Raw genomic sequence first — 15,510 nt, 5'->3', positions numbered from 1 at the left:
CTGTTTTCCTAGAAATATGATCCTATTTTACTACTTCTAAACTTTTGTTAAAGATGTTTCCTTTTCTGTGAATACTGGAAATAGTAATTATTCATATTAAGAAGTTTCTCCTCTTAACTAAAAAAAAAAAAAAAAAAAATTTAAGGTCAAGTTCAAATGCCATTCTCCCCATGAAGCCTTCCTTAAAAATCACTGTGGGAGGTGACCCCTTCTACTGGACTCCATACGTAGCCATATCCACTTGCTGAGAACTCAGGCCCTTTGCATATGCTCTGCTACTCTGCTCATATGGACACGGTACATATGCTTACTGTATGCTGCTACTGTCAGTAAGCTCTAAACCTCTTTAACCACCCCCCCAATACTGTACACCAAACCTTGTACAAAGAAAAGACTCAAATATTAAAAGAATAAGGAAGAATAATAAAAAATATTTTATTCCCATTGACTTGCATAAAAAATGCAAATCACTCTGGGTTATTTAATTTTACAACAGAAGAATTATTATATTTTAGCTAAAAATACATAAAGTGTTAGTCACTCAGTTGTGTCCGACTCTTTGCGATCCCATGGACTGTAGCCCACCAGGCTCCTCTGTCCATGGGATTCTCCAGGCAAGAATACTGGAGTGGGTTGCCATTCCCTTCTCCAAGGGATCTTCCCGACCCAGGTATCGAATGTGGGTGTCCCACACTGCAGGCAGATTCTTTACCAATTGAGCCACCAGGGAAGCCCAAGAAATATTTAAGACATAATCATTTTCATTTATATTACTGCTGCTGCTAAGTCACTTCAGTCGTGTCTGACTCTGTGTGACCCCATAGACGGAAGCCCACCAGGCTCCCCCATCCCTGGGATTCTCCAGGCAAGAACACTGGAGTGGGTTGCCATTTCCTTCTCCAATGTGTGAAAGTGAAAAGTGAAAGTGAAGTCGCTCAGTCGTGTCTGACCCTTAGCGACCCCACGGACTGCAGCCTACCAGGCTCCTCCATCCATGGGATTTTCTAGGCAAGAGTACTGGAGTGGCTTGCTACAGGTTGGCTAATTAGCACAGGTGGATAAATGTATTATTTTAAACTACATTTTCTTTTTACTTGAGGCACAAGAAAATCTCTTTTGTCTGTTTTTCAATTTTAACTCAAATATTTCCATCATTGGGGACAAGAGAAAAAAACTGTATGAATGGCATTTCCTCACCCTCTCACCCTAGTCCTTTGGGACACAGTGTTGCCTTAAGTGTTTTTGTTTTTTTTTTTAATAAACACAAACAGATGAGAATAAATAGTCCCAAAGCTATCTAGTGACAAAGCTAAGGTCATAGGAAATAAAGAAAATATCAAAATAAGACAATTTTTCTCTTGTGGTGGAAAACAGAAAATGTAATGTATCTGACTATGTGCATGAGAAAACGTATTTCTGAAATTGATTCATACTCCACTGGAATTATATAAATCCCTCAAGACAATCAATACTCTCTGCCCAAAATGGAGAAAAAGATTTCTGGACATAAAAATCAACTACTCTTCTAAAAAACTTCTACATAAAACCATAACTTGAAAAAAAAAAATCAAGATTGGTGACATCATATAAGATATAAAAATATAAATTTATCTATTTCTTGTTCAAATTAAGATGATTAGCTTGAAATCACCCACCCACTAAAAACGTACCACTGAGCATTTGATCTATGTATCTACATCTGTAAATTTATACTAGTTGCAATGGAAGTATAAGATATATAATTCAAGCAGCAAGTGTTAAATGAGTTAGAAGCATGAGTTAAATAAGAATAAAAAGATCATAACAGGGATGCTACAATATATAAAGAGCAAACAAACTATACACACATAAATGTCACACATTTGGAGAAAAGAGCTACCATTATGGGATGGAATAATAAAGGGGAGTTTGAGAAAAGTAATGGTACTTGGGTCAGATCTTGAAGAATAAGTTTGCTACTGTTAAACACAATGCCCAATAAAACAAATTTATCCAAAATATCTATAACTATTATTTTCAGATAGTCCGAAAATACTGGTTCTGAGAAGAAGAGTCTCAGAATGATGATCAATGAGAACTTGAGAGGGAAGAGGATTTGCATCTACCATTTACTGACTGGCTACCACGTGGCAGGCACTACATTCCAGGTGCTTGAGATAAAGAGGTAAGCAAGTAACTGAGAAACAGTTTCTGTCCTTAACAATACAGTCTAGCAAGGAAAACAGAAAGTAAAACAATTATTGAATGAACAGTATTGATCAGAGGGAGTCTTTAGAATAGTCAGAGGGAAAGCATATATTTGTTAGAAAAACTAAAATGCATTAATTTGACAATTTTAGCAAAGAAAGCACCAGTTGGGAAGACCTTGTCGGGTCAAAATTAGGAAGCCGCCAGCAGAGCTATGAAACGTATTTTGCATTCTTTTACAAACAAGAGTGAATAGAAGAAAGGAGGAAAACTGGATTAAAATCTCCACCAAAGGCTGTAACTGGATTTGCATCACCCCTGACTAAACTGCCCTGGCAGTGGCTCCTCACCTTATGGGAGTAATCTTAAGAGAAAACCCAATCAATGAAACAAATGATACAGAGTCACGTGGGACCCAGGGAGCTCTGCCTCCAGGAAAGTCGGGAGGAAAGTGCTGGTCAGGTCTGTGCCCCAGTGAGTAAGGTGAAGAGATAGAAAGTGATGATGTTTCCTCCTATGGACGAGGCAAAGTAAGCATACTAAATCACTCAGTTTCATAACCACTTTGTCTTCTCTATCTGACTGCTCCACCTGACTGCCTGAAGGGAAGCCTGGACTAGGACCGCAGCCCGCTCTCCACCCAGTGCCCTGTCCCTACTATCAGGGACAGCTCTCAGAGCAGGGTGGTGCTGGTGGTGGTTTAGTCACTAAGTCGTGTCCAACTCTTTTGTGACCCTATGGGCTGCAGCCCGCCAGGCTCCGGTGTCCATGGGATTTCCCAGGCAAGAATACTAGAGTGGGTTGCCATTCCCTTCTCCAAGGGACCTTCCCAACACAGGGATAGAACCTGGGTCTCCTGTATTGCAGGCGGATTCTTTGCCGACTTAGCCATCAGGGAAGCCACCATATTACAGGCCTGGGCAGGTGTAAAGGTAGTGGCCTGAACTTTTGCTTGTTATTCAGTCCCCTTCTGAGACCTGAGGCACCTAGGTCTGCCCAGAGGGGGAAATGGAAACAGAAAGAGGTACAGTGATGCAAATTAGTTGGAGGGTTATTTGGAAACACAAAGAAAGAGCATGTAGGCTAGTCTCAGAGAAGCCAAGAAGTTTCTAGAAGCTACATTTAAAAGATGAGGAAAAGCTAGTATTTCAGGTGGTGAGAACAAGTCCATAACGCATGAGAAAAGTTCAGCATTGCTGAACTCTGAGTAAGAGGAAGGAAGAGGTAAAGAAGATATTGCTCAAGTGAGGAGACACAGGTCAAGGTAGAGTTAGATTACCGCCTAAGGCACCGAGGTCTCAAGACTTACTTGTGTTTAGAGGCACCTCTCAAACCACAATGTGCAACACTCCCTGGAGGCAGCGTGGCCAGATGAGAAGGGCTGCAACCTACGGGCAGGATGGCTGTGGCCTGTGTCAGTGCAGAGAGAATGGGACAAGGAGAGATCCAGGAGACATAGGATGTGCATCGCATCCAGGATGCACTCCAAGGTTAAGATGACTCCAAGGCTCGGGCTTGGGGAAGCGTATCAAATGGAGATGCGTTCTTTGAGATGAAAAATACCAGAAAGAACCTCAGGACAAGAGAAGAGGAAAAAATAACAACCGTAATTGACAGAAAAAATACAAAGGATTTTTTTGTTGTGAGTTGGAGACTTCGGCCCTGCATCAATTCCACTGTCCCCTTGAACTTCTGAACGGGAGACCTTAAGGACTGGAACAGCACCTCAGCTGCAGCAGCCAAGTGACTGTCCTCAATGAGTTCTCCCTTTCACCGCGGATGCAGATCTAGGCATGAAAATCTGTAACCTTTCCTAGCTCACAGATCAAAAGTTGAGAAGGAAATACAGAATGTTTTATTTAGTCCAGGTTCTTAACTGGTGAAGAGCGGTCTCTGCAGCCAGGCTGCCTAGGATCAAACTCTGTCTGGTTTTTACTAACTGTATGACCCAAGACAAGTTACATAAGCTCTCTGTGCCTCCGTTAGCTTATTTATAAAATGGACATAATAGTCATGTACTAACACTGTGTTCTTATAAGGAATAAAAGAGTTAATAAAAGAGTTAATTCCCTGATGGTCCAGTGGCTATGACTCCACGCTTCCAATGCAGGGTGCCCAGGTTCGATCCTTGGTGAGGGAACTAGATTCCATACGCTGCAACTAAGAGTTTCCATGCCACAGCTAAGATCTGGGACAGTCAAATCAATAAATATTTTTTTACAACGAGTAAATATATGAAAAGTACACAAAACAATGCACACACAAAAAGGGCTATGTGTGGCTGTATTCTAGATAATACAATTCGTGCATTACTGACATATTTCACATTAGAAAGTGCATGGGACACTTGTGCTTACCTAGCTGACGACACCGATGAGGAAAACATCCTTCCAACCCAAACCCATAAAGATGCTGACAAATAATAGTAATAATATAATATATATCAGAGTTGGAAAGAACAAAATCCCAGATATGCTGGAAGCCAACAGAAAAGTGGCCAAGCACCTGGGGGTCAAAGGTCAGCTGGACAAAGTGGGGAGCTGAGCTGCTCCTTCACATCCTCGTGAAGGGAGATGCGGCTCTGATCTCACCAAGCAGAGCAAGGCCTTGTAAAGGGCTGGACCCCCAGAGAAAACAGAAACAGGCAGGGCAGCAGTGAAGAAGGGCATTTCCTACCAGTGCTCTGGGTGGGAATCATGAAAAACAGAAATCCCTAGTTTGTACCACATTTAGTATGCAATCTGATTTTAAAATGATTACATCCTCAACAGAAACAAAACTACTGTGAAGGGACACTTCCATAATCCAGGAGGAGGAAAAACATACTCTCAATAAAAAGTTAAAATCCAAAGTGAAGCCAACGATCCATTCCAAGGGACAGTCAGCCAACAAAACCAAAGAACCGGCTCCACCAACAACTTGAGACATAAGAACACACTGAAAAGGGCTTAGTTTTATATATTTAAAATCATTAGCGATAAAGTTAGAAATACATGTACTATGGAAGAGCAGTCCTCTATGGAAAGAAAATAAAAACTTTTAAAACCACCGCCTAGAATTTCTACAATGATGAAATACAGTCCATTAGGATTAAAGTCAAAGGACTAAACAGACCAACTAGATCAAATTGAGAAAGAAACTGAAACTAGAAAGTAGATCTGAGGAAATTACTCAGAATATAACACAGAAAAAATAGAAACAGAACGAGACACTCAGAGATAGGGGATAAAATAAGAAGCCTCCCAACACGACCACAAGAAGTTTCTACGGAAGAGAAGGAACAAAGAAGTAAAGCGTGAAGCGACAACAACATAGAACTTTGCTAGACTGAAGAAGGAATGAACGAGTCTTTGAATTAAAAACAGTCTCAAACAGCAAATGTAAGACAGTTTAAAACTGCAAAATGACAAAGACAAAGGGGAGATCTTTGAAAAGCAATGAGAGAACTTTAAAAAGAAAAAAAAAAAAGCCTACCCAACAATCATCTTTAGAAAAAGCCAGAAGAAACTGGAATTGCATCTTCAAAACACTAATGGAGGGGCTTCCCTGGAGGCTCAGTGATAAAGAATCTGCCCGCCAATTAAGGAAACAGGGGGTTTGATCCCTGATCTGGGAAGATTCCACATGCGGAGGAGCAACTACGCCCAGAGGCCACAACTACTGAAGCCTGTGCACCCCAGAGCCTGTGCCCTGACAAGAGAAGCCACCCCGTGGGAAGTCTGAGACTGTAACTAGAGAGCAGCCCCTGCTTCCCACAACTAGAGGAAAGCCCACTCGGCGACAAAAGACCCAGAGCCAAAAGTAAAAAATAAATAAAATTATATATTAGAAAACAACAACTAATGGACAGTAACTGTAACCCAGCGGAGGCCAAATAAAGATTTAGATTAGAAGGAAAGTTTGCTACTCACAGATCCTCAGTGGAAAGAACTATTCAAAGGTTTGTCTCAGGAAAAACACTGAATCCAGAGAATCCGATATAAAAACCAATGGTATTGACTGCGGAAACCCCATCCGTTAAAGAATGCAAATTGCTCCCAAGGGGAGGGCTGACAGTTTCTTCCCTCTTTAAGTCCCTACAAGATTTCACTGATTTCTTTCACCAGTGTTTTATAGTTTTCTATACATAGGTCTTTTGTTTCTTTAGGTAGATGTATTCCTAAGTATTTTATTCTTTTCGTTGCAATGGTGAATGGAATTGTTTCCTTAATTTCTGTTTTCTCATTGTTAGTGTACAGGAATACAAGGGATTTCTATGTGTTGATTTTATATCCTGCAACTTTACTATATTCATTAATTAGCTCTAGTAATCTTGTGGTGGAGTCTTTAGGGTTTTCTATGTATAGGATCATGTCATCTGCAAACAGTGAGAGTTTTACTTCTTCTTTTTCAATCTAGATTCCTTTTATGTCTTTTTCTGCTCTGATTGCTGAGGCCAAAACTTCCAGAACTATGTTGAATAGTAGTGGTGAGAGTGGGCACCCTTGTCTTGTTCCTGACTTTAGGGGAAATGCTTTCAATTTTTCACCATTGAGGTTAATGTTTGCTGTGGGTTTGTCATATATAGCTTTTATTATGTTGAGGTATGTTCCTTCTATTCCCACTTTCTGGAGGGTTTTTATCATAAATGGATGTTGAATTTTGTCAAAGGCTTTCTCTGCATCTATTGAGATAATCATATGGTTTTTATTTTTCAATTTGTTAATGTGGTGCATTACACTGATTGATTTGCGGATATTGAGGAATCTTTGCATCCCTGGGATAAAGCCCACTTGGTCATGATGTATGATCTTTTTAATATGTGGTTGGATTCTGTTTGCTAGAATTTTGTTAAGGATTTTTCTATCTATGTTCATCAGTGATATTGGCCTGTAGTTTTCTTTTTCTGTGGCATCTTTGTCAGCTTTTGGTATTAGCGTGATGGTGGCCTCATAGAATGAGTTTGAAAGTTTACCTTCCTCTGCAATTTTCTGGAAGAGTTTGAGTAGGATAGATGTTAGCACTTCTCTAAATTTTTGGTAGAATTCAGCTGTGAAGCCGTCTGGACCTGGACTTTGGTTTGCTGGAAGTGGGCTTTTGTTTGCTGGAAAGACAGCCTTCAGAATGGGAGACAATAATAGCAAATGAAGCAACTGACAAAGAATTAATCTAAAAAATATACAGCTCAATTCCAGAAAAATAAATGACCCAATCAAAAAATGGGCCAAAGAACTAAACAGACATTTCTCCAAAGAAGACATATAGATGGCTAACAAACACATGAAAAGATGCTCAACATCACTCATTATCAGAGAAATGCAAATCAAAACCACAATGAGGTACCATTTCACTCCAGTCAGAATGGCTGCTATCCAAAAGTTTATAAGCAATAAATGCTAGAGAGGGTGTGGAGAAAAGGAAACCCTCTTACACTGTTGGTGGGAATGTAAACTAGTACAGCCACTATGGAGAACAATGTGGAAATTCCTTTAAAAACTGGAAACAGAACTGCCATACAACCCAGCAATCGCACTCCTGGGCATACACACTGAGGAAACCAGAATTGAAAGAGACATGTGTACCCTAATGTTCATTGCAGCACTGTTTATAATAGCCAGGACATGGAAACAACCTAGATGTCCATCAGCAGACGAATGGATAAGAAAGCTGTGGTACATATACACAATGGAGTATGACTCAGCAATTTAAAAGAATACATTTGAACCAGTTCTAATGAGGTGGATGAAACTGCTATTATATAGAGTGAAGTAAGCCAGAAAGAAAAACACCAATACAGTATACTAACACATATATATGGAACTTAGAAAGATGGTAACGATAACCCTGTATACGAGACAGCAAAAGAGACACAGATGTATAGAACAGTCTTTTGGACTCTGTGGGAGAGGGCGAGTGTGGGATGGTTTGGAAGAACAGCATTGAAACATGTAAATTATCATATGTGAAACGTATCACCAGTCCAGGTTCGATGCATGAAACAGGATGCTCGGGGCTGGTGCACTGGGATGACCCAGAGGGATGGGATGGGGAGGGAGGTGGGAGGGGTGGTTCAGGATGGGGAACACATGTACACCCGGGGCGGATTCTTCATGTCAATGTATGGCAAAACCACTACAATATTGTAAAGTAATTAGCGTCCAAAAAAATAAATAAGTGAAAAGAAAAAAAAAGACTTCACCAAATTGTATGATCTGTATACTGATTAATTTGACAGAACAAATGTAGTACTTATTTCTCCCCGAATTCAACAGAAATGTTATAAATTTATTAGCTAAATATGTTACTCATTTCATTCACTCAAAATGTGTGTGTGTGTGTGTAAGGGGGAGGGGAGGCTGGACAAGGGCCAAGGGAACACAAGCGCCTACTATGTGCTGTGCACATAGTTTAGGTGCTGAAGACAATCAGTGAATAAAGCAGAGCAAAGTCCCTCCCTTTGTGGAGTTTATATTCCAACAGGAGAGGTAGACAGTCAACTACACACAAATACACACACACACACCCAAGACTGGTAAGTGACAAAGAGAACAAGGCAAGGCCAGAGATGCAGAGAGTCCGAGTCGGACGTTGAGACAGGACTTGGTATCAATAATGTCATGGCAGAAAGAGCCCACAAAGTCAAAGTGTAACTAAGAGAATTCTAAAAGGAGGTGACTCACAAAGATGAGAAGGGTGAATGGACAAACAGGCAGGCAGGCAGGCCCACCCTGGGATAGAGGGCAAAGGGAGAGGACAGTGGGAACTGGAGTCATAGACTAGGGCCCTGGGCCCATCGAGAGGGGAGTCCAGCCACAAGTAGACCACAGCCATGCAGGAGGGAGCGGGGTGACCCCAACCCACCTCTCCTCCCACCCTTCCCCCATCTCGTGACAAGATCTCTGTCAGCTGGAGCCAATCAGAGGGCCAAGGGCAAAGAAGCCCTAAGAATGCTTCTAAAGTTGATAGTGATCAAGGGCCCAGGGCATCAAGCAAGGTTCTCTGGAGCAAGGGGGAGGGGTCAGGGAAAGTCCTGGAGAAAAGCCTTCCAGGCAGAAGGGCCAGCACACCCAGGCAGCTCTGAGGGACAGCAAGGCCAGTGAGACTGCAGAGAGGCAGGCAGGAGATGAGGACAGAGAGGTGAGACGGGACAGGAAGACTCTGTAGATCATTAGAAGGACTTCATCTTTGACTCTTAAGTGAGAAGACCTGGAAGCAAAGGGGTGTTTTAAGCTAAGAGTATCAACCCGCTAATGCTTTAGAAGGATCCCTGGGGCAGGGACGGTAGGGACACGGGTGGGATTTGAGTCAGGAGGCTGTTTTTAATAGCACACAGAGGAGACGAGGGTGGCTTGGACTGGTATGGCAACAGTGAGGGGGTGGTAAGAATTTTTACTCAAAGTCCAGGAGTTTGACTAAAGTTGTAAGTGGGTTGAATAAAAGTGCTTTTCAAGATTTTTTCTTTTTGGTAACTGAAAGCATGATAATGTCTTCAACCAGGGATTTACTATACACATTTAGCAATAAAGTGCATACGTTAAACTTGACATGTAAAGTAATCTATCTTTTTTGGAAAGTTACTTATAAGTATATATCAGTAGGTTCAAAAACATTAATGTATTTTCACCCATTAATCTCATTGCCAAGAATCTTATGGTAATAAAGTGATGTGATCAAAGATAAGTGTACCATACAACATTATTTACAATGGTCAAAACCTGGCTATTACACCTAAGGGTAAATTTAGAGTTGTCGGGTAGAACAGATTGACTACATGGCCTTCAGGAAGTCTTCCAAAAGTTTTATAAGTTTGAGTGATTTTATTCATTTTTGCAACCAGGTTTTTGGTAAAGATAAAATTGTAGCAATTTCAACACTGCATTCTACACCTTGAATGATGTGTTGTCCGTGTCAGATACATAACTTTGGCTTTAATCCAGACAGAAATTAGGCTTAAGGTCCACTCATGAAAACAATAGTGGCTCAGATAGTAAAGAATCTGCCTGCAGTGTGGGAGACCAGGGTTCAAACCCTGGGTTGGGAAGATCCCCTGAAGAAGGAAATGGCTACCCACTCCAGCATTCTTGCCTGGAGCCCATGGACAGAGGAGCCTGATGGGCTAGAGCTCATGGGGGTCACAAAGAGTCAGACACAACTGAATGACTAACACACACATGAAAACAAAAGTATTACTTTAACAGAGGACCAAAAGACACAGTGTTTGGTCAAAAGTGTTCACAGGGATCATGGGGAGAAAAACTGTAAATAAAGCTAAAAAATCAGTTTGTGATCAGGTTAAGAACATACTTAAATGCCAAGATAAAAAGTTTGTATTTTATTCTGCAGTTTCAAGGACACTTAAAAGATTTTCTCAGGCCAAAAAAAAAAAAAATCACATTTATAATCATTTTTAAACGGTAACTTTCTAAAATTAATCTGGCAGCAATAATGCAGTATTTCACAGCAGTTGAGTTGGAAGAGTTCCTGAAAGCCTTCTGACTCAACCCCCTTTAAGCATGGAATGCAGGGGGGTTCCCAGAAGGCAGGGGGAGTAAAGGGCAGGCGCTGCAGTGATCTGGACGCAGGCGGCACAGAGCGGAACGTGTATCATAGAAGATGCAGTAACAGAGAGGGCGCGGAGTCTGCAAGTTCACATTCATACAATTTTGTACCAAAACTTAAACCAACTAACAGTCCCAACCACAAGATCTGGATTCTGTCCATAAACATTTTAGTTTTTCCTCTTGAGATGTCACTGGAAAACTACGTAGGCAGTTTGGAGTAGGATGTGTATCTATCAGCTTCCTTTAATAAACACATGTGCCAGGTTATTCTGTACAATCCATTGGCATTAAGAGCAGACTTGGTTACCTTCAAAACTCTTAACTCCATTCATGAAATTATCTCTACTCTATTTCTGAGTGTGTATTGTTCTATTTATCTACACCAGTCTTTCAGAAAATAATGTCTATAATCATTCATGTATAAACCCACTGACTTTTACTGCAGATACATGAAATAGCGCTGTCAAATCACAAATTTTTTTCAAAGTTTCCCATACATCACTGTGCAAAGTGAACGCACTCTTGGTACTGAATCCCATGTATGTCTCTAAGAGCACAACTGATGCATGCCATTATTATGAGTGACAAGTCATACAGATGACCTGAACCAAGACATCTGTCTCAAGGTTCAAAAGAAAAAAAAACAAACAAACAATTTGGTTGTAGTTCTGATATAATTTCTTACTTTGGTCCAGATAAAAAAAAAAATAATCTTTACATTTCACCTCACTCTGTACAGTTTCTGTATCTCTTAAACGTTGTTAGTATCTCAGCTGAGTTTTCATGATTCTTGGTGAGGATGGTATTTTAAAAGTCCATTGATAGTCACAGTTGCATAAGTCTGTGACTATCCTAAAAGCCACTGACTGATACACCCCACACAGGTGAATTCTAGGCTTATGTGAATATAATGAAGCTGTTATTATTTAAAAGCCTAGTGAGCATAAACAGCACTAAGTAATAAAATATTCCAGCTGGCAGTTAATAATCAAAATGACTGCTATCCTTCCCAAGCTGTCATCATTCATGTAAATAAGTGTTGTTGAACTGAAGCAAAGTGATGCCTGAGGTACATCTGGACAGATACAGAACTTTTATGCTCAGTTTATTCTGATATCAACATTCCTTCACCTTTCCCGGGCACATACAAACTAGATCATGATTAAAATTGATACAGTCATAATCTCATAGACAACTAAGTTGATTAAATTTTAGTGGGGTTATTTACAAACATATCAGAGCTAAAGTCTAAAGCAACTATTAAAAGTCTCAAGTCTAAGGTGATGAAAACTTTAATTTACAAAGTAATCAATTTTTTCTCAAGACCTAATTTGCATATTGGATTTTATATTGGGATTTTTGTTTTTTGCATTGGGTTATATTTTTATTTCTGGAGTACTTATAATTAACTCTTGGTAATTCATAACTAAAGAAGAGTAAAGGTATAAAAATTTACTTTTGAAAAGGAGATTAATAATTAGACAAGTTCATGTATACGTTCACAGAATGGCAAAAGGCCAAGACCTGGGAACTGCCAACCCCTTCATTTTATAGACAGGGAAACTAAACCTCTGAGAAATTAACTGTTCCGCTTAAAAGTAACAACTAATAAGTGGCAGAACAAGGATTCAAATCTAAGACAATTTGACTCCAAAACCCAAGTCCTCTGGGATTCATAAACAGAGCTCTCACTCCACAGCCAAAATGAATTACAGCCCCAGAAGGTTAACTTGTTTTTCAAATACAATTCTGAATTCAAAATCAAAAATTATCTGTAATGTATAACCAACCAAAGTATGAACATCTATGATGACGGGTGTCTTAAAGAGCGGGGTTTTATTTTTTTTTACCTTGAGCCATGTCACACTCCTTCATCATCTTGAGAAAGTTGGAAATTTCTCTATCTAGTCTCTGTTGGCATATCTGTGCTTTCTGGAAAAGAAAACAAAAGAAAAGTTAAATACAGGATTTTTACAGTACATATGCTTTAATTTTGCCATTGAAACTTTTTATCTCACAGGTTGATATACTGTAATCATTGAGAGGTTCCTAACAGAAAAGGGTGAGAGAAAATTGCCTTAGAAACTGAATATAACCATGTACAGATTAATAAAAAAAATTTCTAAATTTTAAATACATTCAACATGTCATCAAGATACTACACAACTGTATCAATTACTTCTAATAACTCATTACACAATATATATCTGACAGATTTCTGATTTATTCACACTTAGTAGGCTTGTTAAATTCATCGAGAAATTATAAAATGCACTCATTAAGAATATCTTTTAGAAATTGTTTTTGTTTGAAAAAATCCAGATGGTACTAACATTTGGAAACCACAACCAGATTTTTGTTCAGCAAATCTAAGTGAGCACAGCCCCCACATAATCAGACCTGTGGATCACAATAAACTGTGGAAAATTCTGAAAGAAATGGGAATACCAGAACACCTGACCTGCCTCTTGAGAAATCTGTATGCAGGTCAGGAAGCAACAGTCAGAACTGTACATGGAACAACAGGCTGGTTCCAAATAGGAAAAGGAGTGCGTCAAGGCTGTATATTGTCACCTTGCTTATTTAACTTATATGCAGAGTACATCATGAGGAACGCTGGGCTGGAAGAAGCACAAGCTGGAATCAAGATTGCCGGGAGAAATATCAATAATCTCAGATATGCTGATGACACTACCCTTATGGCAGAAAGTGAAGAGGAACTCAAAAGCCTCTTGATGAAAGTGAAAGAGGAGAGTGAAAAGGTTGGCTTGAAGCTCAACATTCAGAAAACAAAGATCATGGCATCTGGTCCCATCACTTCATGGGAAATAGATGGACAAACAGTGAAAACAGTGTCAGACTTTATTTTTTTGGGCACCAAAATCACTGCAGATGCTGACTGCAGCCATGAAATTAAAAGACGCTTACTCCTTGGAAAGAAACTTATGACAAACCTTGATAATATATTAAAAAGCAGAGACATTACTTTGCCAACAAAGGTCCATCTAGTCAAGGCTATGGTTTTTCCCGTGGTCATGTATGGATGTGAGAGTTGGACTGTGAAGAAAGCTGATCGCCAAAGAATTGATGCTTTTGAACTGTGGTGTTGGAGAAGGCTCTTGAGAGTCCCTTGTACCGCAAGGAGATCCAACCAGTCCATTCTAAAGGAGATCGATCCTGGGTGTTCATTGGAAGGACTGATGCTAAAGCTGAAACTGCAATACTTTGGCCACCTCATGCGACGAGTTGACTCACTGGAAAAGACTCTGATGCTGGGAAAGGTTGGGGGCGGGAGGAGAAGGGGACGACCGAGAATGAGATGGCTGGATGGCATCACCGACTCTGTGGACATGAGTTTGAGTGAACTCCGGGAGTTGGTGATGGACAGGGAGGCCTGGCATGCTGTGATTCACGGGGTCGCGGAGAGTCGGACACGACTGAGCGGCTGAACTGAACTGAACTGAGGACATTTTTTCAGTCAGTGAAAGCTTATACAAATAAGGTAAAGCAGTCTTCTGTGTAATCTGAAATTTCTACATATTTAGATCCCTAAAAGTAAAACATACAGAGTTTCATGATGTAAACTGCATCCCATCTTAGTATAGATTTGTTAAGTCCAAAAATGAAAACTCAGATAAATCTAACAATGTAATTCTGAAATAAGGTTTTTTTTTAGTTTCCCTTTAAAGGAAACTAAGAAGCAAGAAAATCATCATTGTAAAGTTGGTTGGTTATGGCAATAAGAAAATATTCTGAGAACCTTGACCTTATCAAGATTATCACACTTCTATAGGTTGAGAAATACATTAAGCCTATGAATTCTTCTCTGGTCACTCAATGGTAAAGAATCCATCTGCCAAGCAGGAGACCAGGGTTTGATCCCTGAATTGAGACTATCCCCTGGAGGAGGAAATGGCAATCCATTCCAGTATTCTTGCCTGGAGAATACCATGGACAGAGGAGTCTGGCAGGCTACAGTCCAAGGTGCGGCAGAGAGTCAGACACGACCGCACACGCACGCATGAATCTCCTCTACTTTGTACTCCTAACAACAACTGGCTCATCACCCAACATTTTTACTCCCCCTAAAGCAGACCTATGTGCCAAGGTGATACAGGTACGCATGCTTCCCACCTGATAAATCTTTCAGTGGTTCAACTCAGCTCAACCACAGCGGAATTAATCACGGTACCACATTAGTGACAGGCAATGTTCTCTTTAAAATATACATTACTCCATTTTGAGAGCTCCCACAACATAAAAATGTGGTTCATTTTTTGGGGGGGAGGGGGACAGGAAAAAAACCTACACTGTGCCAATACCTTTCTGTGCCACCAGAGAAACAGAAACGACATGCTGGATAATTCTTTCAGACACAGTCTTTAAATACACATTTAAGGCAAGAAAAAGGTCAATCGGGGCCACTGAAAACATGCACTGCACAAACAAATGTATCACTCATAATTTATTAATAGAAAATTGTCATTTCACTCTATACATATTTCATACCCCTGCCCATGTGCATGTCAATACTACTGTTTTCTGTCTCTCTCTTTTTTTTCTATGGTGAAAAGTTAGCTGGGTGCACAAAAGCAAACACTAGCTTCATTTGCAGACTGTGAAGCTATAATCGTAGCTCCTGTGGTTAGAATTAAAGACAAGAAATACTCCCCTGCATCATCCTCAAATACCTGAATTATATTCATCATCCTTCAGCATCTCTAACAGCAAAAATCTTACCCTGATCCACAATTTACTTAAGAGTTACACAGTAGGTCAGCTG

The 15,510-nt window shown here is 40.1% G+C and overlaps 1 protein-coding gene across 5 annotated transcripts in view; it reads right to left on the bottom strand.

The window, feature by feature from the left end:
- The window catches only part of OSBPL1A (oxysterol binding protein like 1A), a 223,554-nt gene that overhangs the window by 124,359 nt on the left and 83,685 nt on the right, over window positions 1-15,510 (bottom strand). For all 5 annotated transcript variants that reach the window (XM_055417076.2, XM_055417078.2, XM_055417079.2 and 2 more), the window contains one exon: window positions 12,578-12,659. In XM_055417076.2, the coding sequence (XP_055273051.2) occupies window positions 12,578-12,659 (82 nt within the window). The remainder of the gene's footprint in view (window positions 1-12,577; window positions 12,660-15,510) is intronic.

The sequence above is a fragment of the Moschus berezovskii genome, chromosome 28 (genome assembly GCF_049115385.1).
Source record: "Moschus berezovskii isolate FMDL1 chromosome 28, NW_MosBer_1.0, whole genome shotgun sequence".
Classification (NCBI taxonomy): domain Eukaryota; kingdom Metazoa; phylum Chordata; class Mammalia; order Artiodactyla; family Moschidae; genus Moschus; species Moschus berezovskii.
This window is presented reverse-complemented; position numbering and strand designations above follow the sequence as displayed.